Source organism: Solanum verrucosum, unplaced genomic scaffold, assembly GCF_900185275.1.
Source record: "Solanum verrucosum unplaced genomic scaffold, falcon-dt-bn FXZP01000229.1, whole genome shotgun sequence".
Taxonomy (NCBI): Eukaryota; Viridiplantae; Streptophyta; class Magnoliopsida; order Solanales; family Solanaceae; genus Solanum; species Solanum verrucosum.
In genome coordinates this window covers 1,937,408-1,959,548 of record NW_026020011.1, presented here as the reverse complement: position 1 = coordinate 1,959,548, position 22,141 = coordinate 1,937,408, and the positions used below count along the sequence as shown (strand labels likewise).

The window sequence follows — 22,141 nt, the reverse complement described above, 5'->3', positions numbered from 1 at the left end:
TTAATTATTTAGGTTCTACAACCTTTCTTTTTATGATGTACAAACAAATCAAAGACTTGTAACAGACCTTGGAGCTGGACCAAATGTAAGCTTAACAACACGACCAAGGCAAAAAAAGAGAGTTGCACGAAGTTAGCCAGAAGCAACAAGCCATAGACACCCACAAGACTCATAGGTCATGAAAAATGAAACATGGACATGACAAAAAAACGATGAAGCTCTTTCTCAGCAAGCATAGACATGGTCACGAAAAATAATCTAACAGTCATGATGCAGAAGAAAAACAGGAATTAAGGAGCAAAACATTAGGATAGTAACCAGCATGAAATATTAAGCTCTGTTAACCACCAATCCTAAACCAGTGTTCTTCAAATCAGTAGTGCTCTCTACAACTGGAGTCACAAGCAAGATGCTCCCAGAAGGAGTCGATAAGAATCTTATTAACTACACTGCATGTCATTTATGTTGAATTGAAGTTTCAAAATGTACAAAGGAGAATTGGACTTGAAGATCGAGATGATACACAGACGTGCAAAGAGGAGGGAACAATAGTCTAGACAGAGAGTAGCTAAGGATCAAACTGAAGTTCTTTCAGAAAAGCAGACAGAATATCTGATTTTTTACAACAAACAAATTCCTGATAAAAAGTTTCGTGATTTTCATCATCGAGCACAAAAGGGGACACGGAAAGTCTATATCAGAGACTTCTGTAAGGAAAACTTGAGCATCCAAGTAAGAGAAGGCTCTTATTTTAAACATCACATTCATTAGTGTTCCCACAATGAGTGTTATGTGAAGAACTTTCATGCCAATCACATAAACACATGAAGCTTAGAAATGTACCATCATTTACTACATAGTTGATTAACGTACGGAAAATACATAACTGCACAACCACTTCAGCAGAAAAGAAAATAAAGCACAAATAATTTTGATTTTAATATCAATTTCTTGTGGTGAAAGACTGTTTCAATTTATGAGAAATACTTGAAAACCATCTCAAAAAGAAAATAGGAATTACTAACACATCATTATTACTCAAAAAACACCAGAGAATTTTAAGGATTTCAATTGGTTAAGCCCCCAGTTCGACAAAATAAAAAATTATAGTTATTGAAAGCAATCAAAAGAATCTTAAAACATTTATAAACTAACTGCATAGCAACAGTTGTCTCTGAAAATATCAAATAATAACCTTAAATATCGGAACAAATTTTTTACTTAAATAGTATAAAAACCTTGCAGATATATACAGCTTCGAGTTTGGGGTCAGACATGATATGGCATCGGACAGGCAGGGATCATGTTATTTGCACAAATTTTTTAAGAAGATGAAATCGTTAGTGTCAATTCAAACTACAGAAATCAAAGAAAATAAAAGCAAGAAACTCTGCAAGTGGCAGTTCGGAAACACTGTTGAGAAATGGTAAACTAAAACAGCACACAAGCAAACATAAGTAGAAACAGAAACATAGAAAAGAGGCGAGGGAAGAAGAGACTCCTGAAGGAAACAACAAAATTTGAAGATACAAACCTAGAAGGCATATAAGATTTCTAAAATTCAGAAGGTTTTATACGAAATGTGTCTTTCGTGATAATTAAGGCACTCATGAAAAAGTAACCTAGGACTGCCTTTTCTCATCTTTCATCCACTTCATCAGTCCAATGACCAGGCCGTTGCCTTTCGCTGCCACTTCTAAGATCCATCCTAATCATCCATATAGCATCAACCAGGATAAGAGCCACAACATGCTTCCCATATTTCCCCTAATCACATACTCATTATTGTTTGCCCTTTAAGTTTAGGCATTGTCTCAGACATATTTTTAATGAAGCATTGCAAGCACAATCTATCCTTCGCCTCAAGGCTCATTCACCATCACAACCATAGCTCTCTTTCACAGTAAAGTATTTTTCTCTACTAACAACATATAATACTCTCGGAGCAGAGCACCGAAGACAAACACAAACTACTTGCTATAACATGATATCTTCAAATATAAGAAATATTAGTTTGGAGAGTGAGGAGCTGTAATAATCCATATATAAATAAAAGTGCAGGTAATTTGTATGCATCAAAATGTAAAATAGAAAAGCAACTTCTGTTACTTCAATGAAAGAAGTCATTTTTAATAGCCAAGGCCCTATAATGTTCAAAGGCATACAACATTATTAACTGCAAAACTAAACGAAAAAAGCTTACCAATCTTTCTTATGCCTAGCAAATAAAAACTCTCAACATTGGAATTTTAAATGCCTGAATTGCACACTTTTAAAATCAAACAGTTGACAAAGCGCAACTAATACCAGAGATTTTGATCATAATCCGCAATAGCTGCAGCAGCATTACACTCGGGCTTTCCTAGCAAGTTTTGCCCACTCGGTATGGTATGCTCCTGACTTGTCAACTCTCTCATAAGTATGTGCCCCGAAATAGTCCCTCTGAGCCTGCACAAGGTTCGCGGGAAGCCTAGAACGCCTGTAGGTGTCAAAATACTGAAGACTAGCAGACATTCCAGGAACACTAATTCCCTTCTGAACAGCAAGTCCCACCACTCTCCTCCAAGCTGCTTGCCTCTGCACCATCTCCCTTGCAAACTCCGGGTCAACCATCAAGTTAGCCAAATTAGGATTCCTCTGATACGCCTTCTTAATACGATCCAAAAACACTGCCCTGATAATACAACCACCTTTCCAAATCCTTGCCATCTCTCCCAAATTCAAATTCCACCCTTTCTCAGAGCTCTTTGCCCTTAGCAAATTCATCCCCTGAGCATAACTACAGATTTTCGACGCATACAATGCCTGCCTCACATCATCAATCAATCTCTTCTTATCAAGACTGCTACCATTAATATCAGAACTTATTTCCTCCTTTAACCCTTCCTTCCTGAAAATCTCTGAGGCTTCTACCCTCTCATCCTTCAATCCACTCATGTACCTACTGTCTAACGAAGCAGCAATCGTCGGAGCTGCAATAGACAGCTCCGCCGCCTGCTGCACAGTCCATTTCCCCGTTCCCTTCATTCCTGTCTTATCCAAAATCTTATCCACTAACTCCCCATTTCCAGTTAATTCATCCTTCACATTGAATATATCCGCTGTAATTTCAACCAAAAAACTCTCCAATTCCCCACGGTTCCATTCAGCAAAAATATCAGCCAATTCAGAATTACTCAACCCACCTGCATTCTTCAACACATCATAAGCTTCCGAAATCAACTGCATATCACCATATTCAATTCCATTATGCACCATTTTCACAAAATTCCCCGACCCACCTTCACCAATATAAGTAACACAAGGCCCATCCTCAACTTGAGCTGCAACCTTCTCAAGAATATCTCTAATATTCGTATAAGCCCCATAAGACCCACCAGGCATAAGCGAAGGCCCATTCCTCGCCCCTTCTTCACCACCAGAAACACCCATACCCAAATACAAAAGCCCCTTCGACGACGCCTCATCAATCCTCCTTTCAGTATTCTCATACCACTCATTACCCCCATCAATAATCGTATCCCCAGGCTCCATATACTCAGAAAGCGCAGTAATCGTTTGATCAACAGGTGACCCAGCTTTAACAAGAATGATAACAGATCTGGGTCGTTGAATTGACAGCACAAAATCACGAGGATTGTACTGTCCAATCAACGGAAGTTGTCCTTCATTCTGAGCACGATCTAGGGTTTCATCTACTTTCGAAGTGGTTCTATTGTAAACAGATATAGGAAACCCTTTTTCAGCTATGTTTAAGGCTAAATTCTGACCCATAACAGCAAGACCAGCTAACCCAATACGAGATAAAGCTTGAGCAGTTGCTGCGCCTTCCATGGTGAATGAAGAAACAGTGATTTTTAGGAGAAAAAGGAAGAGATTCTTGACAATGGAGTGAAGAAGATGAATATATAGTGAAAAAGGAGAAGTGTTTGGTGGGTTTTTTAGGTAAATAGGAGAGTGACGGACTCGTCGAGGGAGTGAAAGGGTAGTGGCCAAAACAACCAACGAGAGGTTGGCGACTGGCGTACTAGTCGATGTTGTCTAATCTCTTCCCGAAATAAGTGTTATCTTAACAAAAATTACGTTAATATAATATATTATTTTTGTTTTAAAATATTTCTTGAAAATAATACTACTAAAAATAAAAGAGTGTAAGAATATTGTAATTGGAGAAATAGGAACTCAAGGGTATGGTTAAGAGGTTAATGAAGTGATTGAGAATCATGAGGTTTCAGGTTTAATTTCTAGTGGAAACTAAAATATTAGGTGATTTTTTCCATCTGTATCTGTCTGTCTTATCATTGATGGATGAAGTTACATGGTTTTGTTGTTGATGGGAGATTGGTGGACATAGTTACCTAATATTTGTTATTGATAGGAGGTTGGTAGACAGAGTTACCTCGTATTTATTGCTAATAGGAGGTTTGTGGACATGGTTTCCTGGTATTTCTTCTTGATGATAGGAGGTTGGTGGACAGAGTTACCTGATACTTGTTGTTGATGAGAGGTTGGTGGACAAAGTTATCTGGTATTTGTTGCTGATAGGAGGTTGGTGGACAGAGTTACCTGATACTTGTTGCTGATAGGAGGTTGTGGACAGAGTTATCTCGTATCTGTTGTTGATAGGAGGTTTGTGGACAGAGTTTCCTGGTATTTCTTGTTGATAGAAGCTTGGTGGACAGAGTTATCTGGTATTTATTACTGATAAGAGGTTGGTGGACAGAGTTACATGTTATTTGTTGCTAATAGGAGGTTGGTGTATAGCGTTATCTGATATTTGTTGTTGATAGAAGGTTGGTGGACAGAGTTACCTCATACTTGTTGCTGATAGGAGGTTGGTGGATAGAGTTACCTGGTACTTGTTGTTGATTGGAGATTGGTGGACGAAGGTTACTTGATATTTGTTGCTGATGGGAGGTTGGTGGACGAAAGTTACTTGATATTTGTTGCTAATGAAAGGTGAAATTAATTGAGGCGTGTGAAAGTTGACCCAAATACCATTATCATAAAAAAAATACTATTACATTTGTAGTTGGAGAATACACTAATTTACTATTAATAACGAGTCCTTCTAAGTAGGAAAATATCTTTATTAGGAAGCGCTTCACCCTCGCTGACTAGCAACTTGGTGCTGCGGTGGAAAGGGATATCCAGGTGGTACAAAAAGAAGGAAAAATATCATGGTCAAAGAAAAATTTTCAATGGATCAAGTAAAGTAGAAAAAGGTTCTGATTTTCAGGAAAAAAATAAATTATACAAGAATCCATGAACAATGATTTTTTCATGAAAACGAAATGAATACCTTTCAAAAAAATTCCTTAAAAGGACATGATAATGATTTTTTCTTATAAAAGTCACTAAATTATTTACTTTCACTATAAAATCACTCAAATTATAGATAATCTTTTGTAAAAAAAAAAAAAACTATGATTAAAAATCAATCAAATCTCATCGGAAGACACATTAACAAGCCAAATGCGACTTCGATATTTTATTTACTTTTTTATCGTTTGAATTTTATATTTAAGAGAATCGATCTAGCAAAAGGAATATCAGTGTGATAATAAGTAATGTGTGATCAATAAAATAATACCATCGATTAAATTACGTATTCATCAATCTTGAATCCTCACTTTAAACAATATTATTTGACTATAAAAAAAAAGATTTTATTTCTAATGTTAATGTCTCTATCAAGCACTCTTTTAAAATTATAGATACATACATTATCTAATCCTTTACACCATGGTATATTCTTCGCTAATAAGAAATACTAGAAGACTTTCAACTAATTAATTCTTTTCGAATTATTGTCTGCTCGTAAATGAAGAATGTTAGTTTCTTCATTTTAAACATTTTTGTTGAAAATTTTAGTGCAATTGGATGCTTTTGGTAGAACTAATTAAGTAAAATGAAACTAACAATAATTAGTGCTTCTTTGTCAAAAATTAAATAGGAGTAAGCTCAACGTATTCAATATTTTTTCAAAATACCCAACTATAAAATTATATGAAGTATATTGATATTGTTATTGTCGTTAATAAATAATCATGTAATGAAATTATAGATACATACATTATCATGAAACAAAAGGCAAAAAAATTATATTATTAAAATATAATGCAGACACTATTGGGATCTAAGAAGAATATCATTTTGCAAATTGCAGCTTTTAGTATTAATTGGTACCTTCGTTATGCCAAAGGACGTTATAGCACAGAAGGACAAACCGCAGCCAGACACCCTTTGACTTTATAACCAATAGAAAATTTGACTCTAATTCAAAATAAAATTCATTTAGCCTTCTTAACGGATAACATATCAGTGTAATTTTATATGTGAGGTTTAAAAAAGATGATTAGTATATAATTTTATTCTTACTTTATAAAAATAGAAATGTTATTTTTGATTTACTTTTATCTCAAATAAAATATATCAACATCACGTATAGAAAAGATGTGAGAGCCAAAAATTCTTTCTCAAATTCAAGGATATAATCTCCTATAGCTAGTTATAATTTGAATTTAAAAAAGTAATCTTTTGAAATTTTATGTTTTAATTGCAGATTTTATGTAGTTTATTTTACCAATTTTTGAATGATATTTTGTTGATCTCCCGTATTACTATTATTTTTGTTACTTAAAACAATATATAAAATAATCGTAAAATCAATCTCTCTTCAACCTCTCTATAAAACAGTATGGGCATAAATCACGCTCAATTTTTAATGAAAATATATGGAATATGTCCATTCTCATGCCTTCAATGAAGATAATATATATATATAACATTATGTATAGCATAATTCCATATATAAGAAGTTGATATACAAATTATCGAAGTAGTATAATCTTATCTTATAATGAGAAATATATATAGGATAAGTCATATATTCCTCAACAACCAAATACAATCTTTCCAATAACTTTGGACTTTCCCCAAAATACTTTGACATATGAAATTCATCATGTCAAGATTTTGAGTTGGTTCAAATGCGCAAAATCTGGTTCGAACTCCATTAGGATCAAGAGCAAATACGAGACGATTTGCTATCAATAAAGGTATTAAGAGCCCAAAGTATACTAATGTCTCACAATAGATTCATTCTACTACGATAGGAATCCATATATATATTAGTGACTATGAAATTGTTCCAGAATAACTATGTATGCACCTGTATACAGAACCCTCTCATGATATCACAAAATGAATATCAATTATTAAATCTTATAGTAAACAGCAGTGAAGTATAGAGGGCGGCCACTCATATCATTTTATTCATGTCTCAACCAAAAAAAAACTCAGATCATCCAACATTCACTTATTGCAGAACATTATAATGGGAAAAAAAAGTATTAAAGCTTAATGCTAGAGGATAAAGGATTACTTAACACGAGGTTGTCGCTAAGCCCCCTGGGAATTTAGTATCAGAAGAACTGGGCAGTATGTCTTTTGGAAAAGAAATTGTATACAAGCAAGCCTTTGATGATTATATAATTTATCAGCTAATGGCCAATCTCAGAATCTGAGACAGATGATAAATATAGATTAACTTCCAACCCCTCAGACAGCAATCCCACTAAATAGACACTTGCGGATCTGCAAGATTTAGGAGAGAAATTAAGCAAAGAGAGTTATTGGGAAAAGCAATTATAAAATCTGCAAAATTGTTGGAAGCAGTGGGACTTGTTTGATGGACTTAATCACAACGACAGAGGAAGCAACAGCAGAAAGTTTGCTCTTGTTCGCTTCCACCTCTACTACGATTCTACAATGACTGTTTCTGGAGTGAAAATGACAGAAATGGTCGTGCTTTATTTTGGTACTTAATGTATTTCACTTGATTGAAATGGACCTTAACATACAATAAACATGTTCATTTTGATCATTTATCCTAAACTTAACATATTTATTGAAATAGAAGTGTTAAATTTAACTGTGGATCCCACGTGGCTGACAAGATCTACCATTGTTGTCTGCTTTGTTAGCTAAAAAAAAACCATGAAATCTAACACCGTTATCTCTACATTCTCTAACAAAATTTACTATTTTCTCTGGCTTAAAATAGAAATCGGTATTAGGCCAGTGGAGTAATATTTTAGGAAAGAGTAAAAAAAAATTGTTGGGGGAAAATAGAGAAAATGGTATTAGATTTTGTGGAGTTCTTTCTTTAGAGCTAACAAAGAAGACAACAATAGTAAATGTTGTTGGCCACGAAGGGTTCATAGTTAAATTTAACACTTTTTTTTTGATAAATCTGTTAGATTTAAGGTAAAGGATCAAAATGAACGAACACCTTTTGTTATACATTAAGGACCATTTCAATCAAATAAAATATATTAAGGACCAAAATGAGCACCTTGGTTATACATTAAGGACCATTTCAATTAACTGAAATATATTAAGGACCAAAATAAAACCTTACCCATACATTAAGGACCATTTTGGTCATTTTCTCGTTTCTGGACTCATATTACTGGTGAGTGGTATGTCCAGTTATTTTAAGTCCATCGACACTTTCATCTATCACTAAGCTCGTCTTAATATGTGCTTGCTGCTTAAGAACTATATTACCCCAAAGGGAAACGAATAATGAAGTTTCCATAACTTAGTCTCGACAAAGACTAGAAAACAATAGACATCCCCACAACTCCAAAATGTCAAAGTGCAGTAACAAAAACAATAGCAAAGGAGCTTATTGGAGATGCTTAAGCCACAAGGTACGAAGTACAAAAGAGCCATTGACTTGACATGTAAAATAATTTTATGGAGAACAGCATAAACAGCAGCTGTAGCCTGTAAGTATCAACAATGCTTATATCCCCCACCCAAAAAAAGGCATGTAAAGATTTATTTTTTTTGATAGGTAATGAACATGTAAGACGCTTAATTCATCTACATGACATCTGTAAAATGACAAGGGATGCATGACATTTGAAATAGACAGTGTAACTCGGTAAAAGGATCACAATTGTATCAACATTGGTACAAGGAAAACAAGAAATTTGGCAAGACAAGAACACAAATCGTGAGAAGTATGGAGGTAAGCACAAAAGTAAGTACCTCGGGTAGCTTTTTACGGAACACAACTTCCAATCTGGCATCAAGAGTGTTCTCACACACAATTTTCCCATCTCGAGAAGCCAGTACCACTCCTCCAGAACTGTCGGGATAGAGAGATGAATTACAAAGAGGAGCTACTTAGCCTTGCAGACATATATGAAGCCACTTACCAAGAAGGACCATGCGCATTATGATGAGATGGGGCTGGTGGAAGGTGGATGTGGTCAATTATGATCTCAGGTGTGTGGACCATTGCCTTCTCCGCATACTCCTCCTTTACTGCATCCAGTACATCTTCTACCAGGTTTACATCATCTTTCCGGCAACGCAGTAAGACAGATGGCTCTTTAAGTCTGAGTAAACTCTACAATCAAAGAGTAGTACTCATCTTATTCCCAAACAAAAGAGCAACATTAGTTCATAAAGGCACATAGACAATAAAGTCCATTGTGGCTATAGACAACATAAATTGCAACTAATTTAGCTGTTAATTATTATATCGTGTTTTGGAGATAGCACAAGAAACAAGGAACTTACAAAGAAAACGAAAGATCATATTGCAATGAACATATGGAAACCTCAGGATTCCATTGAAGAGGACAGAAGAAAGTCAGAAACACAAATTCTTTGTAACAGCAACCAAATTACTCCTTGGTATCTAGAACTGCAACCATGTCCCCTGTCTTAACATTTTAACCACCACTCTGGATCCGATGACGAAGGAACTGGTGCAGGACATGTATCATTATTCTCTTGCCATCTTGAGTAATTTGTGGCCTGGCTATCACAGATGGAGCAGGTAATGAAGGCACACTACACGATTGGTGCTCAATAGAAGGACCGGAAGGTGGATGAACAATATCATTTGATGGTGTTGTCGAAGCACGGGTAACCTAATAGACTAACCACTCCTCTCCCTCCGCCTGACTAAGAGGTGCATAGAAGAATGGTGTAGTCTCTGAAAACACCACTCTAATGGATACCAAGTATCTTCCAAGTCCAGTAAAATAACATCAATAACCTTAGTAAAATAACATCAATAACCTTTCTGGAGACGAGAATAGCCTAGAAAAACACACTTTACTGCTTCAGGATCCAACTTTATAACAAATGATCGAACATAACATGTGCTTCCAAACACCTTAGGTTCATATGGAAATAGTAGCGTGTTTGGAAAAAGAACATTACCAACAACCACACTAGATGGCATGCGATTGATTAGAAAACAAGCTATAGAAATCGCATCTGTCCAAAACTGTTTAGGAACTTTCATTTGGAACAAAATTGCCCGAGCTATCTTAAGTAGATGTCTATTCTTCCTCTCAGCAACACCGTTTTGAGAAGGTGTATCAACATATGAAGACTGATGAAGAATACCGTGTTGTCATAGTCATTTCTTAAAATATGTACTGAAGCATTGAATTGAGTTTTGCTTTCAACATAGAAGGCAACAAAAATAAGTGAACACTTCAGAACAACTCTTCATAAAATAAATCCAAGTCGCTCGGAAGTGTTTACTCACTTTTGTGCCTTCTATGCTGAAATCAAAATCCAATTCAATGTTTCAATATGTATTCTAAGGAGTGACAATGCTAAAGAATATATGTCAGGAATATTTCAGTCATATATGAGACAACACAGTATTTTTCATCAGTCTTCGTGTGATGATACACCCTCTCAAAATGGAGTTGCTGAGACAAAGAATAGACATCTACTTGAGACAACTCGACTTGCAATCTCTACGGCTTGCTCCATCTATTATGATTGTTAGTAATATGCCTTATAGTGTTCTTTTTCCAAACAAGTCACTTTTTCCGGTGGAACCTAAGGTATTTGGATGCACATGTTATGTTCGAGATGCTCGACCATTTGTTACCAAGTTGTATCCCAAGGCATTGAAGTGCGTTTTTTTAGGTTATTCTCACCTTCAAAAGGGGTGTTAGTGTTATTCTACTAGACTTCGCAGATATTTGGTGTCAATTGATGTGGCATTTTCAAAGTCTACACCATTTTTAGGTTATTCTCTCCCGGCTTATGAGCGGACACATAGCGTGGGGGCAAGAGTCGTGCCGTGTGCTCTCATTTACGAGCACCTTAAGGCGTCAGGTATGCTGAAGCCTCTCGAAGGAACCACTTGAGGGTTTGGGCATGAAAGCTCTCAAAAGACATGTGCCTACCACCCGAACCAAAAATGACACACTATAGAAGAATGTGTGGAGCTTAAGACAGCAATCCGCAACCTGATCAACATTGGGGAGATCCCGTATATGTGGGGTGGGAACACCGTCCTTACCTGTGACCAACAGGAGCCTAGTATGCCGGTCACTAAGCACACTTTGTTTTATTGTCACTACTTCACGCCTTTCAAGGAAACGTTGTTGAATATCTACAGTCTGTTAGTTTGAAAAAGAGTCTTGGCCTCTATCGAAAAGGATGACGAAGCAATCGATCCAGTTAGAATTGAGATCCGGAAACCATGCCCTTATCATGGTGCCATAGATCACAACATTAGAAGGTGCCTCAGGTTTCGCTATGACGTGGAATCCCTTGTCAACATGGGAAAGATCCAAGTAGAGTTTGTCCCCCGTGGCTAATACGACAGTCAGAGGAAGGAGCTTCGGTGAAGGCACCATCTATCTTTTAGGAGCTTTATTATCTGTTTTTCACTTTTCTTGTAATCACCAGAAATGAATGAATGAAAATGAAAATTTCCTTAGTATTCGAACTACGTAGGGCCTAAATTTTGGGAGATACGTAGGCAGCCTTTCAAGGCCCGGCCCCTATCTATTAAAAATTTCTTTTCCCTCTCTCATTCTACAAGGAAACATTGAATTCACATCAGCAGATGCCCAGAGATGCAGCAAGAAGACCTTAACTCAACGCAATTTAACCTTTCTAAGTCACTAGCCTCAAAATAAAATGAACAAATTCCTGCTTGTTCAAAAGTCAGTCCCCATTATTCGTGGATTACCATGTTCTCAGACAAAACAACTTTTATGTGTTTATCTGCTTTCTGGCATTATTCATCAAGAACTAATACTGACAGATTTGTCTTTGAGTTGTTTTCTCTACAGGTAGTTAGAACTGATTTGTGTTGATACACTGGCTGATCATTCTTATTTCATTCCCCAGTCAAAGTTCACAAAAGGGAAAAGCAGCAATGGGTGATAACAACGAAGAAACCAGCCTTACTGATGTCGTGGTGGCTCAGACCACCGTTGCTGATCAGAATGAACTGATCCTGCAGTTGATGCAACAAATTGCTGAGATGAGGGTCGAGATGCAGAGAAAACAAGATTTGCCTCCTCCAATTTTTACTGTCAATGCTCAACCAGACGGAAGACCTCCAACTCAAATTCCCCCTCCTAACAAGCTCAAAACCCGTCTTCAAGTCTTTCTCGTAATCCCTCCATCATTGACCTTACCACCCAAAACCCTCATTACGCCTCAGTCTCTTATCAAACATCACCCCTTCCTCAAAATACCAACCTCCAAGCACCACTCCCTCCCACTAATGCAAACCACCCAACTAGCCTACCCCCTCACAACCAAAATGCTAATAACCCACGCACTTCCCTCCTTCACCAAAAACCAGTCTACCAGCCCCCAGACTTTTCCCCAAAACTATCACGCTCCTTTAAATGGATAGAGTCCCTCTATTGCTCCACCACTACCACAAAAAGCCACTTTCCAAATACCAGTCCCCAACGAGCATGACGCCTATGGTTCAGAGCTCAACCACTATGAGGAGAGGGAGAGAGAGTGGAGGTCAAAGGAAGAGACCGCCAAGATAGACATGAAGGAGGAAATTAGAAAGGCCATGAAGGAGTTGAACTGTATTCCTGAGGTTGGTGGGTTAAGTTACGAAGACCTGTGCATTCATCCGAATTTGGACCTCCCAGAAGGGTTCAAGGTGCCAAAATTCGACATCTTCGGAGGAATGGGGAACCCCTTAGCACACCTGAGGGCCTACTGTGACCAACTTGTGGGAGTTGGGAGAGATAAAGCTTTGTTAATGGGGCTTTTTAGCCGAAGTCTGAGCGGAGAGGCTCTAGAATTGTTTACGTCTCATGAAACGAGACAGTGGTCTAGCTGGAACGCTCTGGCTAAGGACTTCATCGAACGATTCGCCTACAATGTGGAGATTGTTCCTGATCGTTACTCCTTGGAGAAGATGAAGCAAAAGCCGACCGAAAGTTACAGAGAATTCGCATATAGATGGCGAAAGAAGGCAGCTAGAGTTAGACCTCCTATGTCAGAAAAGGAAATTGTCGAAGTGTTTGTGCGGGTGCAGGAGCCCGAATATTATGACAGAATTATGTTGCTCGTTGGAGCAAAATTTGCTGAGATAGTCAAGGTAGGTGAGACTATCGAAGATGGATTGAGAACCGGGAAGATTGCCCGTGTTGCTGCCTTGCCCAGATCTTCGGGCTTGTTGAAGAAGAAAAGAGAGGATGTGTCATCTATCTCTTATGAGGGGAAGAAGACCCCAAGGTCCTCATCATACCAAGGTCGTTCTCGACCTTCACAGAGTTCATATCCGGCTTGTTATGCATAGGCTGATTACCAGAATACCCCTCCCCCAGTTACCAAAATACCCCCCTCCAAGTTATCAAAATACTCCCCCTCCTAGATACTCGATTTGGTAATTAGGAGGGGGAGTATTTTGATAACTGGGAGGGGGGTATTTTGGTAACTAGGAGGGAGGGGTATTCTGGTAATCAGCCTGTGCATAACAAGCCGGGTATGAACTCTGTGAAGGACGAGAACGACCTTGGTATGATGAGGATTTCCTTGGGGTCTTCTTCCCCTCATAAGAGATAGATAACACATCTTCTCTTTTCTTCTTCAACAAGCCCGAAGATTCAGGCGAGGCAGCAACATGGGCAATCTTCTGGTTCTCAATCCATCTTCGATAGTCTCACCTACCTTGACTATCTAAGCAAATTTTGCTCCAACGAGCAATATAATTCTGTCATAATATTCGGGCTCATGCACCCGCACAAACACTTCGACAATTTCCTTTTCTAACATAGGAGGTCTAACTCTAGCTGCCTCCTTTCGCCATCTATATGCGAATTCTCTGTAACTTTCGGTCGGCTTCTGCTTCATCTTCTCCAAGGAGTAACGATCAGGAACAATCTCAACATTGTAGGCGAATCGTTCGATGAAGTCCTTAGCCAGAGCGTTCCAGTTAGACCACTGTCTCGTTTCATGAGACGTAAACCATTCTAGAGCCTCTCCACTCAGACATCGGCTAAAAAACCCCATTAACAAAACTCCATCTCTCCCAACTCCCACGAGTTGGTCACAGTAGGCCCTCAGGTGTGCTAAGGGGTTCCCTGTTCCTCCAAAGATGTCGAATTTTGACACCTTGAACCCTTCCGGGAGGTCCAAATTCGGATGAATGCACATGTCTTCGTAACTCAACCCGGCAACCTCAGGAATGCAGTTCAACTCCTTCATGGCCTTTCTAATTTCCTCCTTCATGTCTATCTTGGCGGTCTCTTCCTTTGACCTCTACTTTCTCTCCTTCTCCTCATAGTGGTCGAGCTCCGAACCATGGGCGTCATGCTCGTTGGGGACTGGTATTTGGAAAATGGCCTTTTGTGGTAGTGGTGGAGCAATAGAGGGACTCTGTCCATTTAAAGGAGCGTGATAGTTTTGGGAAAAGTCTGGGGGCTGGTATACTGGTTTTGGTGAAGGAGGAAAGTGCGTGGGCTATTAGCATTTTGGTTGTGAGGGGGTAGGCCAGTTGGGTGGTTTGCATTAGGGGGAGGGAGTGGTGATTGGAGATTGGTATTTTGAGGACGGGGTGGTGTTTGATAAGAGGATGAGGCATAATGAGGGTTTTGGGTAGTAAGGTCAATGATGGAGGGATTACGAGCAGGACTTGAAGGCGGGTTTTGAGCTTGTTCCACGTTAGGAGAGGGAATTTGAGCTGGAGGTCTTCCGTCTGGTTGAGCGTTGACAGTAAAAATTGGAGGAGGCAAATCTTGTTTTCTCTGCATCTCGACCCTTATCTCAGCAATTTGTTGCATCAATTGTAGGATCAACTCATTCTGATCAGCAACGACAGTCTGAGCCACCACGACATCAGTAAGGCTGGTTTCTTCGTTATTATCACCCATTGTTGCTTTTCCCTTTTGTGAACTTTCACTGGGGAAAGAATCTGTAGGACCTTTAGATCTAGTGAAATAAGGATGATCGGCCAGTGTATCAACACAGATCAGTTCTAACTTCCTGTAGAGAAAAACAACTCAAAGGCAAATCTGTCAGTATTAGTTCTTCATGAATAATGAAGATATCACATAGAAAGTAGATAAACACATAAAAGTTTCTTTGTCTGAGAACATGTTAACCCACGAATAATGTGGACTAACTTTTGAACAAGCAGGAATTTGCTCGTTTTATTTTGAGGCTAGTGACTCAGAAAGGTTAAATTGCGTTGACCTAAGGTCTTCTTGCTGCATCTCTGGGCATCTGCTGATGTGAATTCAATGTTTTCTTGTAGAATGAGAGAGGGGAATTTTTTTTTAATAGATAGGGGACGGACATTGAAAGGCTGCCTACGTATCTCCCAAGGAGAATTCAGGCCCTACGTAGTTCGAATACAAAGGAAAGTTTTCATTTTCATTCATTCATTTCTGGTGATTACCAAGAAAGTGAAAAACAGATAATAAAGCTCCTAAAAGATAGATGGTGCCTTCACCCAAGCTTCTTCCTCTAACTGCCGTATTAGCCACGGGGGACAAACTCAACTTGAATCTTTCCCATGTTGACGAGGGATTCCATGTCATAGCGAAACCTGAGGCACCTTCCCATGTTGTGATCTCTGGCATCATGATAAGGGCAGGGTTTCCAGATCTCAATTCCAACTAGATCGATTGCTTCGTCATCTTTTCCGATAAAGGCCAAGACTCTTTTTCGAACTAACAGACTGTAGATATTCAGCAATGTTTTCTTGAAAGGGGTTAAGTAGTGACAATAAAACAAAGTGTGCTTAGTGACCGGCATACTGGGCTCCGGTTGGTCACAGGTAAGGACGGTGTTCTCACCCCACATATACGGGATCTCCCCAATGTTGATCAGGTTGCGGATTGTTGCCTTAAGCTCCACATATTCTTCTATAGTGTGTCCTCTTTGGTTCGGGTGGTAGACACACGTCTTTTGAGAACTTTCATGCTTAAACCCAAAAGTGGTTCCTTCGAGAGGCTTCAGCATACATGACGCCTTAATGTGCTTGTAAATGATAGCACATGGCACGACTCTTACCCCCACGCTATGTGTCCGCTCATAAGCCGGGAGAGTGATCTTTTTGTCTCCTCCTTTCAGACGTCCCAGGAAGGGAGGCATATAGATGATTCCCTCATCGACATCTTCTTCAGTAGCTCCAGGGTGAGTGTCTTCGGGACCACTATTTGCTTCTTGATTGAAGAAAGAGCATTTTCCACGTATCTTTTGAAGTCTCATAGTTATGTCATTTTTAAAGACGTCATGTTCCTTCCGTACATCAATTGTCTTTTTACTTATAACATCACATTTTGTCATATTTGCTGCCAATTCCACGTCTAGTGCCGCATTTGCTGCTCGTGCGACCGCGGTGGCAAACTCCACTTCTATTCTCCTTTCTCTGGTTTCTTGGATCTCTCGTCTGAGCCGCTGCAATTCCATCCTCAAATCCTCATCGGTTAGCTCTATGTTGATACCCTTGCCTTTTTCCATCTTAGCAGCAATTTCACCTTTCCTGAGATGATAGAGTAATGTTTTAGGATTTGCTAGTAGGATTTTATTTATTTATTTTATTTTTTGGCTGAGAAACTCAAGACTCATGGAATTTTGGTCGGACATTTTGGTGGTGACTTGTATTTGGCATTGTAGAGATTTTTTCAGAAAATTTTGACAAGGAGTGGGCTAAAAATGTCCTCATTCAAAGCAACGTATCACATAAACAGTTAAAGCACACAAGCATACATCGCGTCCTAAACAGATATGTGACCCTTTTGTGCCCAGGGTAGGCCTAGCAAATTTGAAGGATATATTGCGCCATTTAAAACAAATTGTTGCACCCCCCAAAAAGATTCATAAATAATTAGAGAATTCATTACAAAGTCAACGAAAGGGGTACATCTTTTAGGGAATGGATAAACTGCAAATACAATAAAATCAATCCCACGCAGGGAAATAAGATAGCTAAAAGGCTGAAGGTCCCGCTCCTCCTCTTGCTTTTTCCACTTCTTCGCGAATGAGGAACTTGCTAGTCATCACATGCGGCTCGGCGAACACAACTTTGGAAGACATCGGTACGCCCTGGAGAGTGTTAAGTTGATCATCCAAATTCGAGTCTGAACGTACCAAGCAGGCTCTTGCGTTAGCTAACTCTTGTGTGGCAAAGGCTAAGGCCTTTTGGCTTTCATATTCTCGATACTGGATTTTTTGTTCCCTATGCAGGTATTCTTGCTCTTTACGTTGAACCTCTTGCTCTCTTCGATCCCATTCCTGCTGAAAGTGGTAGGCTTGGATTTGGAGCCTTACCTGGACATCTTCAATTTGTTGGCCCGTGCGTGGCGTCGGGTCAAGTGTACCACGTAGATCATCCTGCAACCATTTTTGGTATTCCTCAACATACCCAGCTTCATATCTGTCTTCGACCATGCCCTCTTTTAAGTTGACCCGCCCGGCCCATTCATCGAGAATTTCCTTGGCATGAGGTATCTTGTCGCACCCGTTGTAGTCAAAGACGTAGCGGCTAGTGTCTCATTTGAAAGGTAGAATTTACCTTCTGCTGAATTGCCGCATTACCCTGCTAGGGTTGTAAGTTCGCACACCTCTAATGCCAGGAAAAATTAGGAAAGGACACTTAGTAAAATAACATCAATAACCTATCTGGAGACGAGAATAGCCTAGAAAAACACACTTTACTGCTTCAGGATCCAACTTTATAACAAATGATTGAACATAACATGTGCTTCCAAACACCTTAGGTTCATATGGAAATAGTAACGTGTTTGGAAAAAGAACATTACCAACAATCACACTAGATGGTATGCGATTGATTAGAAAACAAGCTATAGAAATCGCATCTGTCCAAAACTGTTTAGAAACTTTCATTTGGAACAAAATTGCCCGAGCTATCTAAGTAGATGTCTATTTTTCCTCTCAGCAACACCGTTTTGAGAAGGTGTATCAACATATGAAGACTGATGAAAAATACCGTGTTGTCATAGTCACTTCTTAAAATATGTACTGAAGCATTGAATTGAGTTTTGCTTTCAACATAGAAGGCAACAAAAATGAGTGAACACTTCAAAACAACTCTTCATAAAATAAATCCAAGTCGCTCGGAAGTGTTTACTCACTTTTGTGCCTTCTATGCTGAAATCAAAATCCAATTCAATGTTCCAATACGTATTCTAAGGAGTGACAATGCTAAAGAATATATGTCAGGAATATTTCAGTCATATATGAGACAACACAGTATTCTTCATCAGTCTTTGTGTGTTGATACACCCTCTTAAAATGGAGTTGCTGAGACAAAGAATAGACATCTACTTGAGACAACTCGACTTGCAATCTCTACGGCTTGCTCCATCTATTGTGATTGCTGGTAATATGCCTTATAGTGTTCTTTTTCCAAACAAGTCACTTTTTTCGGTGGAACCTAAGGTATTTGGATGCACATGTTATGTGCGAGATGCTCGACCATTTGTTACCAAGTTGGATCCCAAGGCATTCAAGTGCGTTTTTTTAGGTTATTCTCACCTTCAAAAGGGGAGTTAGTGTTATTCTACTAGACTTCGCAGATATTTGGTGTCAATTGATGTGGCATTTTCAAAGTCTACACCATTTTTCTATGTACCTCCAATTTCTACAATTCAGGAGGAGGAAGATGGGTGGTTAGTTTATCAGGTTAGCCGTATTTTGACGGAAGAATCAAATGTTGTCTCTCCATCTCCTAGTTCTTTTATTGAGGATCAATCGACTATTGTCCCATCAATTCCTACTCTATCTGCGGTAGTAAGACCACCAGTTGTTCACTCGAGGAGGCGAGAGACCAATAATACATGCCCTACAACAGTCCATTTATGATCCTGTAGAAAATCTTGACCTCCCTACTGCTCTTCGCAAAGGTACTCGTAGTTGCAAATCCACATATTCCATTGCTAATTTTGTTTCCTATGATGGCTTATTCTCTACGTCTAGATCTTTGACTGCCTCTCTAGAGTCTAGACTCTATCTATGTACCCAAAATAGTGAAAGAGGCATTGAATCATCCTAGATGGTCTAATGCAATGCTTGATGAAATACACGCCTAAGATGAAAATCACACATGGGATTGGTGGATTAACTCAAGGGAAAGAAATCAGTGGAATGTAAGTGGGTATTCACAGTTAAAGTTAGAACAACTAGATCCCTTTGAAAGATATTTTTCCAAATCTATTCACCATATGTAACAACCTTGAAGCAACTGTCAAAGAGTGTTGGACTGAACTGGGACGGAATCTATCTTTTAGGAGATTCTTGAACGATTAGGAAGAGGATAAAGTGCCCAACCTACTCCATGAAATAGGGGACTTCACAGGAACTACTTCAGCTCCAGATTCTATGAGATGGAAGAATAAATAGGATGGGCTTTTATCTGTTAAATGGGTCTATGTAACAATTAATACACAACAAAACAAAAAACAACAAGGTTTATGGGAAAATGTCTGGAAAAACATCGCACCAACAAAAGTAAAATGTTAACTAGCTGATTTGTTAACAAAAGCATTAAATGGAACTCGAGTTTATTACCTTTGTAACAAGCCGGACATGATCAATATCTATGCTCTAGCTTGAGGGGAGTGTTAGAGAATCATAAAGTTATATCTTTCCTTGTATATAGTATTCTAGCTGATTTTTAGGGATTAAGATATCTAGTTAACTTAGTTAGTCTTTTCTTTTCCTGTATCTAAATCATTGTATTACTTGGATAATTAACATAGAAATTACTCCGTACTTTTGTTGTAACAAAACTAAATAATAATTCATAATCTGGTATACAGCAGAGCAGAAAATATAAGTACAACACCATATCAACTGAAGATATTGATGATCATCTGATGAATAGCTTGTCTTTTGTAAAATAAGCCTATTATTTTTCGAGTTTTGATAGTTTGTCTCAGAAAATCTAGAAGCAAAGAACAAAATCGCATGGATTATTATTAGTCAAAAGTACCTGAACAATAAGATCATGCAGAAGCTTCTTATAGCTATGGTCGTTGTGGTGATGGCTAACATGTAAGATCTCCTTTGCTGCTGTTTCCTTCATGGAGCTAATCAAAGCATCCTGAGCTTGAAGAACTTTGATCCGAGAGGCATTGAGTTGCATGGAGTACTCTCTGCAAGAAATGCATAACAAAAGAAAGTCAAAGACTATGTTGGCTCGATAAAGTTGAAATTAGATAATATTTTTTTTTTTGAAAGGAAGTTCAATTTTCAGTAATTTAACAAGATTTGGTTGACTCCAAAATGGACATCACTATGAAATCAAATGTCATTTAACCGTGTGGCTAATTTGAAAAAAAGAAGGAAAACAAGATTAACACAGTAATATGTTCCAATTCGGTTAGAAATCACTTTGTCCTGCATGAATTGATGTTAAACAGAAAGGTATTACTGCTGAAAGCAGAAACAGAATGAGTGGCAAACATTGAATCCTAAATATCCAGTAAATGCTAGAAGTATTAGTAAGTTTTGTAAGCAATTCTTTTTTCTAATCAATACCCAACACTACGTACCAATAGGAGAATATAAATCCATTGTGATCGAGACTTAAATCTAAGTCTAAAAATGAAAGTTCCAAGTGCAATTAAAAATTATACAATTTCAGATGAATACAAAGTACAAACATTGTCATACCAAATCAAGGGAGGTACAACATTTTACACCATCTTTTGAATATCTTCTATTAACCTCATCTTATAATCAATATGAGGATACCAAACATTAATTTAAGAAAAAAACTTCAAGCAAAGATGGCAAATTCTCAGACGGAGTTTTGTACTTAACTCTTCTTCTATAAAGAGCAACAATTATAAACAAAATCTTCGAAAAATCTCAAATTTAATCAGTCACAAATCAGAGAAAAATAGAGAAATCACATTTTCTTACGAACGTCAACTTGTTTCTCTTTACGCTCGTAGTCCTGTCTGATCTTCTTCTTCTCCGCTTCCACTAGCTGCAACTTCTCAATGTTGAATTCCTAACAACAAAAACCACAGCCAATGCATAACACATGAGATAAAATTCAACTAAATTCACTTCAAAATTCGAAATTAGAACATGATTTACATACTTCTTCAGCGGAAACAGAAATTTCATTGGGCCTTCTCCTCCGCTTCTTGGCGGATGAATCTGACCATCTGATGGATCTGCTTGGACACATCTATGTCGTTCATTTTGAGATCGGGAAGGATCGAACGGCAAAACGAAGTGATTTAATCGAAAGCTCTGATCTTCGTTCTCCGATGAAATGGAGGTTTTTGGATGAGCAAAGTCAGAATTTAGAAGGCATTGATAATTTGTATTTGTAGTTTTATGCCACTCAAATAGCCACTTACGGAATATAATAAGCACAATTTTGTTCCTTCAAATATAAACTTATGTACTTTTTATCCCTTAAATTTGTTAAAGTGGAGCACTTTTAATTCAACTAACATAATGAACGTAAAAATCGATCGACTTTCTAAACAATTGAAAAAATAATAACTTGATTCGAAATGTTTTTTTAGATTAAAAAAAAAGAGAAATTGAGTTTCGTCTCTACGTAGGAGTGGTGAAAATTGAATTACTGAATCAAATCGGAACTTATCGTATCAAAATTTAATTTATAGTATTGAATTGGTATCTACTTTAAATTATTGGAACCAAATTTTGGAAACAATAAACTAAATTTTGAACGTACACCCTAATGAATTAGTTATTATCTATATAAATTACATTAACGGGTGATTTGAATGTCTTGATTGACATGTGACGTCAAATTCATAATGTTAGGGTTCGAGTGGAGGTCTAATGTTTATATTGAATTTCTCTT

General features: G+C 38.0%; 3 protein-coding genes and 1 pseudogene across 5 annotated transcripts in view; all 4 read right to left on the bottom strand.

The window, feature by feature from the left end:
* The window catches only part of LOC125820445 (uncharacterized), a 195,773-nt gene that overhangs the window by 57,940 nt on the left and 115,692 nt on the right, over positions 1-22,141 (bottom strand). The gene's annotated exons all lie outside the window — the stretch shown is intronic.
* LOC125820432 (uncharacterized) overlaps positions 1-22,141 on the bottom strand; it is a 430,223-nt gene that overhangs the window by 382,298 nt on the left and 25,784 nt on the right. The gene's annotated exons all lie outside the window — the stretch shown is intronic.
* Positions 2,128-3,863, bottom strand: LOC125820441 (6-phosphogluconate dehydrogenase, decarboxylating 3, chloroplastic). The gene has a single exon (XM_049499878.1). It carries the CDS (start codon positions 3,832-3,834, stop codon positions 2,347-2,349), a length of 1,488 nt encoding a protein of 495 aa, XP_049355835.1. The 5' UTR covers positions 3,835-3,863; the 3' UTR covers positions 2,128-2,346.
* On the bottom strand, positions 7,425-21,600 carry LOC125820463 (V-type proton ATPase subunit E-like; annotated as a pseudogene).

Excerpts from the sequence above, each read along its gene's own strand:
- LOC125820441 (XM_049499878.1), bottom strand. The coding sequence starts at position 3,834 with ATGGAAGGCGCAGCAACTGCTCAAGCTTTATCTCGTATTGGGTTAGCT.